The sequence below is a fragment of the Tympanuchus pallidicinctus genome, unplaced genomic scaffold (assembly GCF_026119805.1).
Source record: "Tympanuchus pallidicinctus isolate F22 unplaced genomic scaffold, pur_lepc_1.0 scaffold1, whole genome shotgun sequence".
Lineage (NCBI taxonomy): Eukaryota > Metazoa > Chordata > Aves > Galliformes > Phasianidae > Tympanuchus > Tympanuchus pallidicinctus.
In genome coordinates this window covers 74987026-74999920 of record NW_026294618.1, presented here as the reverse complement: position 1 = coordinate 74999920, position 12895 = coordinate 74987026, and the positions used below count along the sequence as shown (strand labels likewise).

At 44.8% G+C, this 12895-nt stretch overlaps 1 protein-coding gene across 2 annotated transcripts; it reads right to left on the bottom strand.

Annotated features, from left to right (window-relative positions):
- Positions 1-250: 250 nt before the first annotated feature.
- ZBTB18 (zinc finger and BTB domain containing 18) lies at positions 251-7081 on the bottom strand. Of its 2 annotated transcripts, XM_052695712.1 has the most exons (3): positions 6987-7046; positions 6060-6143; positions 251-3874 (listed from the first exon to the last, which is right to left on the bottom strand). In XM_052695712.1, the coding sequence occupies exons 2-3, from the start codon at positions 6070-6072 to the stop codon at positions 2292-2294; spliced, it is 1596 nt and encodes a 531-aa protein (XP_052551672.1). In that variant the 5' UTR covers positions 6073-6143; positions 6987-7046; the 3' UTR covers positions 251-2291. The 2 variants fall into 2 exon arrangements, with proteins under 2 accessions (XP_052551672.1, XP_052551682.1); XM_052695722.1 differs by lacking the exon at positions 6060-6143 and having other exon boundaries at positions 6987-7081.
- Between the last annotated feature and the right edge of the window lie 5814 nt (positions 7082-12895).

Sequence of the window (12895 nt, the reverse complement as noted above, 5' to 3'; positions counted from 1 at the left end):
GAATGATAGAGAGCTACAGACACAGAAATGCTTTCAAAACACAAGCATTTAATTTGTCGAAATGTTAAGAGAGATGTAAATAACGGACGTTAGCATCAAAGTGCTCAAAAAGCATACCGAAAACATATTCCGAACAGTTAGCAACAGAAGTCTGGGCAAAAGTAATAAAGTTACACATTGTAAAAAATACTGCGTAACTATCATGTAAAAGAGGGAAAAGAAAAAAGAAAAAAAAAAAAAGACAAGGGAATTGATTTCTCAGTTCATATAATTTATTGCAGTTAGCACACAGTTTAAAAATTCACCAACACACCAATAGTACAAAACTAAACAGCATTATAAGTTATTCCCCCCTCAGGAAAATAAAACATACTATGATTGTCAAAGCTAGATGTCAGTCTAAGTTTTAGAACAAAAGAAGAATGTGAAACTAATAAAAGGAAAAAAGCAATCACTCACAAGGACCACAAAAAAATCCAAGAGAAAGTCCATTTTTTTTTTTCCTCAGACACTGATTGTCTTCTCTAAATTAATAAAAGAATGTATTTTTAAACCTAGAAACTATTCAAGTAACTAAAGATAACGCTCCAAGGCCATTTTCACAGCTTTTTTTTTGTTTTGTTTTAAATGCCATTACAGCCAAATTAACACACATTTGACCAAATATTTCCAAAACAGTCCAGCAATACACAATGGAGTTTTCCATTCAGTATCTTAAGCACAAAAATAGGCTATGTTTACAGTAGTTAAGGCGATCAAATTTTAAACAAAAGCAGAAAAAAAAAAGGAAAAACAGCAAACGTTTTCCATGCTACTCCCATAGACCTTATTTGTAAGTGCAAGACAGGAAAACAAACACTGTGCAAAATGCTTTTGACCTGCGTGTTGGTCATTAAAACCACACGTCAGGCTGCAGTCTCTGCTGCTTGGATACACAGAGCCCTCTACCCTCCCCCGGCCCCCCCCCCCTCCCCCGTCAATCAGGGCTTTCCAGTCCTTTCAGCCCGGGGCTTTTTCAGTCCACAGACCCTTTTCAAGGGGGGAAAAAGAATGACCTATTGTGGATGTGTACAGCAGGAATCCTAAAAATGCTCATCTGGGTAAATGTATGCACCTAAAGTTGGAGCTGGCGTGGGGTTTGTGCAATTAGAAGGTTTTCTTTTAATGAATGCACACTGCACATGCAAATCTTTAAGCCTGTTTGTAAACATTCATATTTTCCTTGTTACGTAGCTAAATTGTCAACTCGTAGCTTAAGTTTTTCTCAACTGAAAGACAGTGGGAAGGAAAATTTAAATTATATAAAATAAAAACAGTGCATTTACGTTCTTCATAACACCGGCATTTTCAACGGTGCTTTTTCCTAAGGAAATTAAATAATTTTAAACTCACTCATTAAAGTTATACAATGCAAACAAAGACAAAAATATACTGAAACTCATGCATTTCTGTAGCGTTAATATTTACTTTTCAAGACTCAACTAAGAGCATCAACACAACCTGCCAAGTTCTTTGATACCTCCCCCCGGCCCATGTAATCAATTACAGTATACAATAACAGTAATTCACATTTTTTAAACACACAGTTCATCACTGCTGAAGCTGCAATATCCTTTTTCATCCCAAGCAAACCTTCATATAAGACAGAGTCCCAGTGATCCCAGTGTACTCTCAGGGTTTTTGTTTTGTGGTTTTTTTTTTTTTTGTTGTTGTTGTTGTTTTTGTTTTATTATATTTTTTTTTTTCCAGTGGGAACTGTCAGAAATCCAGAAGTTGCCATAATAAGTTTTAAGTCAACCACTTGTTTAAAAATAGATAATCCAGCATTTCAGAAATTTTCCATTTGGGTCTAAAAGCATTCAGGTTTCCAACAGCTAGAAAGGATTCATGCAATTAGAAAAAAAATGTAAAGGAAATGATAAAATTGGGAAAGGATTTCTACATTCAGATTTTGAAAGGAAAATTATCTAGAGCTCAAAATAACGCAGCGTTTTGGGGAGAACAAAGCCATGTCAACATTTTCAAATTGGAGGTTCTTTAAAATTAAAGTATCCGCTGGCTTCTAGTCCAAAAAAAGGGGAAAACATACGCTCCGATGCTTATTACTTCACCACCATGTTACCTCTAAAGTTCTGTTTTATCAGAGTGCTAAATTAGTGAAATATTCATGCTGCCTTAAAGTGCAAAAACAAGCTAATAGCCAAACTTTCAGTTCAAGGAAACAAGATTGCTTTTAGACTGTACCACAACTATATAGATTTATATATATATTATTTATATATATAAAAATTTCATTTCCAAAGTTCTTGTGAGCTATCTTCTAAGGTCCAGTCTCTGACAGTAGGTAAGCTCAGTGCTTCGCTTTTGACAGACAATGAGTTCACCAACTCACAGTGAAACTTGCGAATGTGTCTGTAAAGGTCTCCGGACTGCGTGAACCTGCGCTCACACCACTTACAAGCGTGTGGCTTCTCCCGCGTGTGAACCACTGCGTGGCGGCTCAGGTTGTGGGAGTACTGGAAGCTCTTCCCACACTGGGTGCAAGTGTAGGGCTTTTCACCTGAATGAGTCCTCTCATGACGTTTCAAGGTGTACATGCAAGAAAAAGTCTTACCACACAGCGAGCAGGTGGGGACATTGACATCGGTAGCAGGCTTGCTGCGGATCCCGTCCTGCTCTCGAAAGTGCGTGCTTAAATGGATCTGCAGAATGTGGGGACTGGGAAAGACTTTGTTGCACAGAGGACACATAAAAATTTGGCCAGCGGGGCTGAGTATGTTTGACACGTAAGGGAGCAAGCTGCTGTCCATGTTTCCTTCCACCTGGACTCGCTCGTTCTCTGGAGTTATCATTTCATCATCACTTGCCTTGTCCTCTCTATCTAGCTCCCTCAAGACCGAATCTTCCCTCATCGGAGCCAGATGGGCCGGCTCGTACGGTACCCTGTTATTAGTGCTCACACTTTCTTTCACAGTGCTATGTTCCATATCATAGTCATTAGTGCCAACATCACTCTCATCACAGGAAGCCTCTTTCTCCACCTTCACCTGAACCAGGCTGCTTCTAAGCATGTCCTGCGAAGAGAAATAAGAACTGTTCAAATTTTCAACTCCTGAAAGGCTGGACTTGACAGACAGGTCCAGCACGCAGTCAACATCTGCTGAATCCCTCATGGAGGTGACAGACCTCTGGGACAAAGACTCTGTTGAACTGCAGGGGCTGGCTACTGTTTTTCCAGCTGCTGTTGCGTGTGTCTCTGCCTCTCCGCCAGTCTGGGGAATGCCTGCTGAGTCTGAGGGCAATCTCATCCACATGTTCCCAGGCTCGGCCGCCAAGTCTCTTTTGCTAGGCAGGATGTTCAATTTTTCATCTTCTCCTTCGTCTTCATCGCTGGGCAAGTCTCCTGGCATGTGGCTGCTGCCGTCGGAGAGACTTTCCACTTTGTCTGAGCAACTTGAGGCGTCTTCCTCCTTTTTTGTACTGTCTGCCTCCGTGGTTGCTTTCTCTTTCAGCTTCTTTTTGCAGACTTTGACAATGTCATACATGTGGAGATAACTGGCAGCTGCTAGCACGTCTTCAATGGGCAAGTCTTTGAACTGGAGTTTTCCTTCGTACATGAATTCAAGCAGGAGAGCGAAAGCTGGGGCTGTAACAATGTCGCTGTTCAGATGAACAATGTCTCTTTTGTCCAGCTGGTCCTTGTAAAAGAGGTGGAAATACATGCTGCATGAAGCCAGTACAGCTCTGTGCGCTCGGAACTGGGCATCTCCTACCAGAACAGTGCAATCACAAAGGAAACCCTGATGTCTCTGCTCACTCAGACACTGTAGCAAATGTCTACTGTGGTCAGGAAACTCCATGCTGTCTTCATAACCTAGAAAGTAATAAGATGTTTCAAAATTACACGCGGCTCGGAACAACAGAACTTAGGAACCCAAGTTATTCCACTCTGAAAGCCCAGCGTTCCTACTGCCAGAATTCTGACACCACCACTACGCGAGGATTATTGAACGCGTACGCACAATGGCCTCTCTTTCCCCAGTCAACCACTGAAGTTCTGCTTTCCCCTCACTCCTAAATAAGCCATTCTAAAAAGCACTTAGCTACTATTTGTATACTTTCTTTCTTTTCTTTTCTTTTTTTTTATAAGCACCACCTCTGTTCATAAAATTTGTTCAACAGTTATTTTTTTCCTTTCTCAGGGAACTTCCTCCAGATTGTGTCCTTAGCAGGACTGACAAAAAAAAAAAATTTAAAAAAAAAAAATCTTTTTTTTTTTTTTAAATGCTAAGTTTGAGAGATCACAGAGTGAAAGAAAAAAAAATTAAAAAAATCAGGTGATCAACATTCTTTTTAAAGCTAAACTGTAATAACAGGAGAGTTTTGTGTATGAAGAAATGTTAACTGCCCAAACCTGAAGGTCTAGCATTCATAAAGAGTGTGAACTGACAGGGGTAAAGAATTTTTATTGATAGGAAAATCAAGCTTTTTCAGAAACCTGGCCTGCACTGCATTCTCTTCCTGGTAGGTACAGTTTCAGGTTTGGAACCTTCTCCACACTGTACAAGAAAAAACAAAATGCTTTTTTGCTAAGGTGTAGAATTTGCAAAAGGAAAACTATCAGTTAAAATGCCATTGAGCACTGCTTCCCCTGTGCAAAAGGACAGAAATTTCCCTCCCCTCCCACACCACACTGAGTTTGCAGTACCAAACTTTAAAAAAAAAAAAGCCATTCAACATGACCGTGTGCACATTTAAAAGGAGTATCTTCAGTGCTGTGCTTACCCAAGTCTTTTTCTATTCACCCTCTCTGATGATACAAAAAAAAACCCACAAAAACAAAAACAAAAAAAACAAAGCCCACAAAAAGCAACAAACCAAACTTCAAAGAAGTAGAGAAGTCAGAATTCAAACAGAAAGTAAAATCTCCTGAAACCCTGTCTCAACCTATTCTTCTGTGATTGCTGGCAATGCTCTTCCAAACCATCCAAACACACCGTGGCTCTCTGGGCTGGCAATATCTACTGCTGAAAAATGCCCATCCCCGGCAAAGCGAGGTGTGCTGAAACTTACAGCACAACCCTGGCTATATTCTGTGAAATACCACCGCTAGAGTAAAGCACGAAGATTTACAATACAATCACTTTAAGTGCCCCACAGCCAACATCAATCCTAATCCTTAAGAGGGCTAAAAATAAAGATTGGAGGGCAGCTCACAAGGTAGCTGTGATCAAATTAGGAGGCTGAAAGGACAGAGAGGGACGAAGAAGGAAGCTTATAAACATCTGATCCAGCTGACTGTGGCCATATGGCAGCTGCTGCCCAGATAAAGAGATTAAGAATAGAGGAGTGCGATTACAGCTGTCTGGCCAATTCAGGCAGCTCAAATCTACAAGTTCTAAATTAGTCACAAATACAAAAACTCCTTCAAATAATTATTGTTATGCCAGAATAAAAGATTGCAAATGCTACAGGCGAGAAAGAAAAGAGGAAACCAGTCAGGCTATTCTCCCAGGTACAAAAGTTTCTAAACACACAAGTGATTTCTATCTTTCAGAAGCACTCCAGCTGTATGCTCCCACAGTTCCGGGCTGCTGGCTATTTAACCACCAAGCGCAGTGAGAGCCTTCACAACAAACACGGTTCAGCCAGAAGGTTCTTTTTAAAAGCATGCTCGTGTCTATTTCACCAAAAATCCCCATCAAGTCAACCTAAAGATGCAGCACAAAAGCATAAAGCAGAACTCCCGTTAGCTCGCCGCCGAATGCATTTCAGTTTTGGTCTCACAAAATTGAGAACGAAGTTACTCTCGTCACATCCTAAAACCAGAAATTTTCTTCTCACGATACGCATTAAAGTTAATTTTATCCATGTGCATCAAACCGATGCTCTCAAACTGCAGCCCCAGCCTTTTTGACCAAGTCCACTTATCTGCTTAATACTCAATTTCATATATTACCTCCAAACTTGGTTAGAAAAGTAATGTGATTTTTCCTGAAATTCAATAAACAACACACCAAAACAGAAAGATGCTGTATCTAATCTATTGCTACTCCTACCTTTAGTACACATAAACCTGATTAAGTCCTTTCCTCTGAGTCTCGCTGGCTCCAGGTCTGTTAGATCGGTGGAAAAAAAGCAGACTGGGAGAGACAGATGCAAAGTGGAGATGATGTTAGAGAGGAATGAGATACCTTCTCCACACACAGATCTGCACACACTAACTCCCTGTCTGTGTGTTAGAATAAAAGGCTGAGGGATGGCAGGCTGTCAGCTGCTCTGACATCATGTTCAGATGGAAATGCTACCTCCAGCTGTGCTCCTTTTAATGCCATATGCTACTCCTCTACACTCCTGCCACCAGCTTTTTCTTAGGAGAACTTTTCTCTTCTGTTAGTATAAACAAAATACTTCAAAGTCTCTTTTTTTTTTTTTTTTGTCAAACTTTCGAACGGGGGGAAGAAAAAAAAAAAAAAAGAAAACCCTCAACATATGGGGCTCCGCCGCGCTCGCGGCACATCGACACTTCTGCCTCAACTTGGAGGGCTGCTCCGCCCGTCGACAGCGCGCCGAGCCCCGGCTCGCCGACCCAGCGCCGCTCGGCTCCGCGAAACCGCCGCTCCGCGCTCCCCGCCCCGGGCCGCGCCCGCGCCGCCGCCTCCCCACCCGGGACGCGCCCCGAGCCGCCGGCCCCGGCCCTCCCCACAACTTCCCGGGGCCGCAGGCGCGACCCCGCGGGCCCGGCCCCGCATCCCCGTCGGGCGGCGGCAACTTTTGGCCGCGAGCGCCGCCGCCCCCCCGCCGCGCGGGGCCCGACCCGCCGGCGGCCCCGCGGCCAGGAAGCGGCCGCCCGGCGCGCAGGAAAGCCGCCCCCGGGCCGCCGCGGCAACAAAAGGAAAGTGACCGGCAGCGCCGCCGGCCCCGCCGCCCCCGGGCCCCGCCCGCCCCGGCCCCCGGCGCCGCGCGGGGACGAGCGCGGGACTCACACTCGCGGCGGCCCGAAGTCCCCGCGCCGCCGCCACCGCCTCTCGTGGGCCGCTCCGCTCCGCTCCGCGCCGCGCCCCCGCCCGCGGGCCGCCGCCCCCCCCCCCCCGAGCCCCCCCCTGCCGTCAGCTGAGGAGCGAGCGGGGCAGCCGGCGGCGCTCAGCGGGCCCCGCGCTCAGCGGCTCCCCATGGCACCGACGGCCGGAGGCGGCGCGGAGCCCGGGGCCGGCCGCGGGGGAGGGGCGGGGGCCGGGCGGGGCGGGCGGGGGCCGGGCGCACGCAGTTCGGGCGCGCGGCGGCGGCGGCACAGCCGGGCCCGGCTGCGGCAGACAGATGTTCCCCTCCTCCCGCCCCGCTCCCCACTTCGGACTCCGCTCCCTGACTGACAGCGCGGCCCGCCCGCGCCGCCGCCGCCGCCAACCGGCGCGGCGCCCCGCCGCTGAGTGACGGGCGGCGCCGGGCGCTGAGTGGAGGAGGGCGGCCCGGGAAGACCGGGGGCTCCCCCAATCGAAGCGCGCGAAGAGGCGAGGGGGCGTGACCCGGCGGGGAGCCGAGGCGGAAGGGGGCGTGGCCCCAGCGGGCCCGGTGAGAGGGGCGGGGCCGCGCGTGAGGCGAACGCCGGGGAGGCGGGGCGCCGAGGGGGCGCGGCGCGCGCGGGAGGGCGTGCGCGGGTCGCGGCCTCGTGCCGGTTGCTGGGCGAGAGGGGAAGGGGCGGTGCGGGTGACGGAGGGCGCGTCGTGCCCAGGGCGAGCCGAGCGTAGTCGAACCGCGCCGCGCTTGTCCCGCGGTGCCAGCCGTGAGGCAGTTCGCCTCGGGGTTGTCGTGCTCCGTGCCTCTGGCCGGGACACCTGTGCTGGGCTGGGGGCGTACGCTTCAAAATGGCGGCTCCGCGGGTGAAGGCGGCAGCTGGCCGTGTGCCCTCTGCATACCCTCTTGCCTGCCTTCATACCGTCGACGCCAGCCTGGTGTGGGATGCTGAGCAGGGCTCTTGAAAGGTGACTCCTGGACTCACCCAAAAGCTGTTCATTTTGTAGAGTGTGGTGGTTGTGCACTTCACTTCCAGTGAAGGATTACCCTGGACACTTGCTCACCTCCATTAAAAGGTCGCTGACAACTTTATTGCTCTATGCACCTTAGTGCTTCCCCTCAAGGCAGTGTTGCCTTCATTGAGGCTGTGATGGGGGTTGGCATACACCCTAAGCCCAGTGATGGATAGTTGTTCCTCAGAGCTCACCATGCTGTGTGTGGGCTGGGGACAGTGGCTGGGATAGGAGAGGGCAGTGGAGGCAAGATTCCAACAGCAAAGGCCTTCCTTAGGAAAAGATCCATCTGAGGAGATGGTGTTTTTGAAGAAATCACCAGCAGAGACAGAGCTAAAAGAAAAGAGGGTTATATATTGATGTCCAAAATTGATTGAGTGGATACAAAAGCGGAATGCATGTATGTAGTCTCCTTCAGCAATATGAAACTACTATAAAGAAGCACACTGAATTCTAGCTGTGCCTAATCATTTGACAGCACTGCTATGTATATCGCACAGCAGCCAGCATCCACATGTCCATATGCTTCAAGTATTGCATATAAAAAAAACAACAAACCTACCAGTACAAAAGAAGATGCTTTTCTCTCTGTATTTTGGGAAACTAACCTCTAGTGCAGACCTCTAGTGTGGATGTTTAAAGTTATTAATCTCAGGGTGTTTCAGTTCATCTTGGGTGGTGGTACAATTCCACGTATAAGATAGAGAGTTCTGTGCTGTTTTTTTCTTTTCCGTTGATAACATGTTCCATATTAAATCATACTTTGAGCTCAATGAGTTTTTGTCCTTGTGTTCAAGACATAGCAGTAAGATGCTGACTCTTCATGTTTCCCTGATGGTCTCCCGGTGCTAATAATTATCATCTGGGACAGATCAGTGCTCCGTTCCCCGCTGCCTGCCATTCTTTTCGCATCTTTCCTATGACCACAAAGCTTTTTTCTCTTTAAATTGCAAAAGCAAATTCTTGTAAGTATTGTATCAAGAAATACCATTGAAAATAGTTCAGAAGTTTTTTTAAATGTAAAACATACCAATAACATATGCAGTTATATATGTTTGAACTGCCAGTGAATGTGCCTGACATGATTACATTCACTGTGCTGCCCTAGATCTGTAAACTGCATCCTGCCTCATCCTTCCTCGTGTGAGCGATATCACCAACTGTTCGGGGTCTGCTGCTAAGACCTTGTCTCATCTACACTTACTTATCCAAGCACAGCCTTTGGAGGGAAGCAGTTTAGTCATTCTCACGATACAGAACTCTGGGAAGAATGAGTGTGATGAATGTGAAAAAATTCATGTGAAAGGATTTTTTTGGCTAACGTTGACATTTAGCAAATGGACTTTCTCAGGTCTTCCATACTTTTACAGCACCCAAAATTAAAAAATAATTTTAAAACAAAATTTCGTGGGACGTCACTGTTCATACTTTTATTTCGCTTGTTCTTACCTCCTCGTACACATGAACTTACCATTCTATGATTTAAAGCATACCAAGAAAAATCTTACCGCCCCATACCTGGTACTTACAATGCTGACTACTAATTAAATCCAGTTGCATTCTCTTTTCCTTTCTATCACTTGATAATACTTTTTGCCTCTTCAGACCAGTCCAGCTTCTGGACTATGGGCTCTTTTTTTACCAGTTATATTTAAGAGTGATCTGAAATTACAACTTATGGAACTATGCAATGAAACAGTTTTTACTATTTCTAAATATGCGATGAAGAGAAACGTAATAAAAGTGAATGTAGGTAAAGCTTCAAGATTAAAAATCTTTTTGGCAGTGAGTCAGTCTTCATTCATTTAAACCTGGAACCGTTGACATTTCTCCGTGATTTTTTTTTTTTGTATAAAAGGAGCTCTAATTTTAAAGAGTACTTAGAGAGGTTTAAAGGCTTAGTGTTATTTTAAATATGGAAATGAGATGATAGAAAAGGGAGTTAAGAAAAATCCTGCACTGGGAAAACTCTTGAATACCCTGCAGTCCAGATGATGCTCTATTAGAAAGAAATAATATAGAACGGGCATTCCATTGGAAGGGATTGTGAAGCCCTGTTGTAATGGGATATAAACATCTGGCAATACACCTGGTCTCTACACACATTTATAAATCACCTCAAGCATCCTGAGGAACCATAGAGAACACACATGAAAATTGAACTAAGAGCATTCATAAGCCAAAAAAAAAAACAAAAACAGTCTCGATTTAGTGTGGAAAGAAATGAGTCTCATTTACTGCATAAACACAGTTTGAAAAGACATGATGCAATTCTGCACTTCTTGCACCTTTGCACCTGCTGACTTTCATTTATATCCTCCAGGCAACAAGCAAGCCTGAAGGCCTTTGGCTCATGACCAATGCTGACGTTGCAGTGTGATGCTACTGCAGCACCAGCAGCTCTGGTGGATCCTTTCCACCTCTGATCTGATAGGCATGTTCAAGTTTCCTGGTATTTTTTTCAAACAGTTTGTGTGGTGAATCTCTCAGTGCTGTTTGTTGCTGCTCAAGATTGATTGCTGTGTAGCTGTATGTCTCGCAGAGGCCTACTTTGCCTACAGACCTTGATTTTTCTTTTCAACTGCATTCATTTCTGTAGCTTACATAGTGCTATGTGCTCTTGGAAACTTTTTATGGGTGGTCCAGAAGAGGAGTGTGAGCTGACAAAGGTCAGAGATGCCTGCAAGATTTTAAGGTCCAGAGCCATGGATGTAAATGTTAATGCAGTGCAGTTGTACCTTGCAACCAACTGCACATTCAGCCCTTAAAGCTTCTTTCTTATACCTGCTATAATATAATTTTCTGCATTTCTTGTAGAGTAGTGCTGTCCTAATTAACATACATTCCACCCATTTTGTTCTCCATTGACAAAACAAATCAACAATGAAAGTCGCTAATCTTAGCCAGACGTTTTGGGTTTGTGCTCTTAGTATAGGACCAGATACAATCACTCACATGCATTGCTGCTCTTTTGATTGAAAGGATGATGGGAAATTGGGGCTTCCTTGATAAACTAAAATTCTCCCATGGTTTTTTGACTAACAGGAGTGAAGGTCCAGCAGAAAATATTCTAGGGTTGTGTATCCCGGGAAAACAATTAGAACTCAACCTTATTTATTTGTTTGTTTGTTTGTTTAGAGTTGTATTGAATCTTAATTAATGGTGGTCAGGTTTTCAGAAAAAAATAAAACATCAAATAGTTTTTGGATCTGTCATCACACTCAAGGTTCAACTGCTATCACAATGGAACTGAGTTTTCTGTCTGGAGAGACTGGTCTGGGGAAATGCCAAGATGATATAATACAGGCCTTGCATGCATTCACGCATTGACTGAATGTATATCTTACTGTGCCAGAGTCTGCCTGCATCAGTAATTGTTATGAGCTATAACTTCTGGATAAGCTAGCAGGATGTCCTCAGCTAAGAGCTTTTCTTAGCATTTGGGCCAAAACTCCTCTCTCTTTTCCATTATGTAAAGAAGAAGGAGGACTGTGCACCGAACGAGCACTGATGGTGACCAGCAATTTGAGGACAGGCATCACTGATGTGCTTTCTTCAGGTCCAATTTCCCTTTTTGGGAGCATAGATTTATCTAACTTTCAGCTATAGCTTCTGCTTCATGTAGGGAAGATTACTCAGATCAGTGACTTCTTTGTTATGTCCCAAAATAATGTCAAGGCTCTGTGTAAAAATGTGATCACATGGAACAGAATTGGCCCTGTAGGTGGAGACTTGAACTGAAATTCTGTTGGATTTGTTTGCTGAGTACTAACAAGATGTGTATGAACACTGGAACCAGAATACAAGTGTTTGCTCTCAAAAGATGTCTTGCTTTGGATAATGGATAAATGGATTGGGTTCAAATTTCTAGTATAGAAACATCTGGCTGCTCACACCTGGAGCTCTGGACAACTTTGGAACATATGCACGGCCCAGGACAGACCTGCTTCACTGCCACTACATGTCTTGTTCACAAAAACACAGAAGCTATTTCCCCAAACACAAATGCTAGACCTAGAGGTCAACAGTCCCTGGAGATGTTCAAGAACTATATGGATGTGGCACTGGAGGACATGGTTGGTGGACATGGTAGGGATGGGTTGTTGGTTGGACTAGATGATCTTAGTGGTCATTTCCAACCTTAATGATTCTATGATTCTATGAAATGACAAGAAACAGAAGCCATAGCACGCAAAAAAAATCTTAGGGTTTAATGCCTCAGGCCCCTAAAGTGGCAAAAATTTATTGGATGAACCTGCTTTGAGGATATCTTCCTCTGTAAAAGCTTTTTCCGCTCCTATAGAGATAGCATAGATGTGACTGTGCTTCGTAATCGGAGAAATTACTGGAAAGGTCGGAAGTGTGAAGTCTTGCCTACTAGTGCAGTGTCAACACAAACTCGTGTAGGACTGCATCATCTGAAAGGTAGGAAAACTCCAACTTAGTTTTGCAAAACTATTTGCTTATTTTTTCCTCTCTTTATGTTCTCTGTGGGTGTGCACATCTGTGTGCATTTAGGGGGGTGGCCCCTCTACAAGCGCATGCTGCAGAAAGAAAATAAGTCATAGTTTCTATACTGTTATTTCACTATATTTAAAGCAGACCTGAAAAATGCAATATTTAACCAAAACCCAATTAAATTGTCTTATGCTTTTTCTGTAATTTCTTTCCTATCATTACAGATTACAAAGACATTTATGCCTAAACAGAAGCTGTCTTCTTCCAATCAGCCTGCTCTTTCTGCTCAGTTCATTCACTAAATCATTTAATCACCCAAGGCCATATGTTACCATCTTGTGTAAAACGGGTGGAAGAGAAAAAAAAAATATGCAAAAATCTCTGCACAAGTGTGGGTGTCAGAATCCAGCATA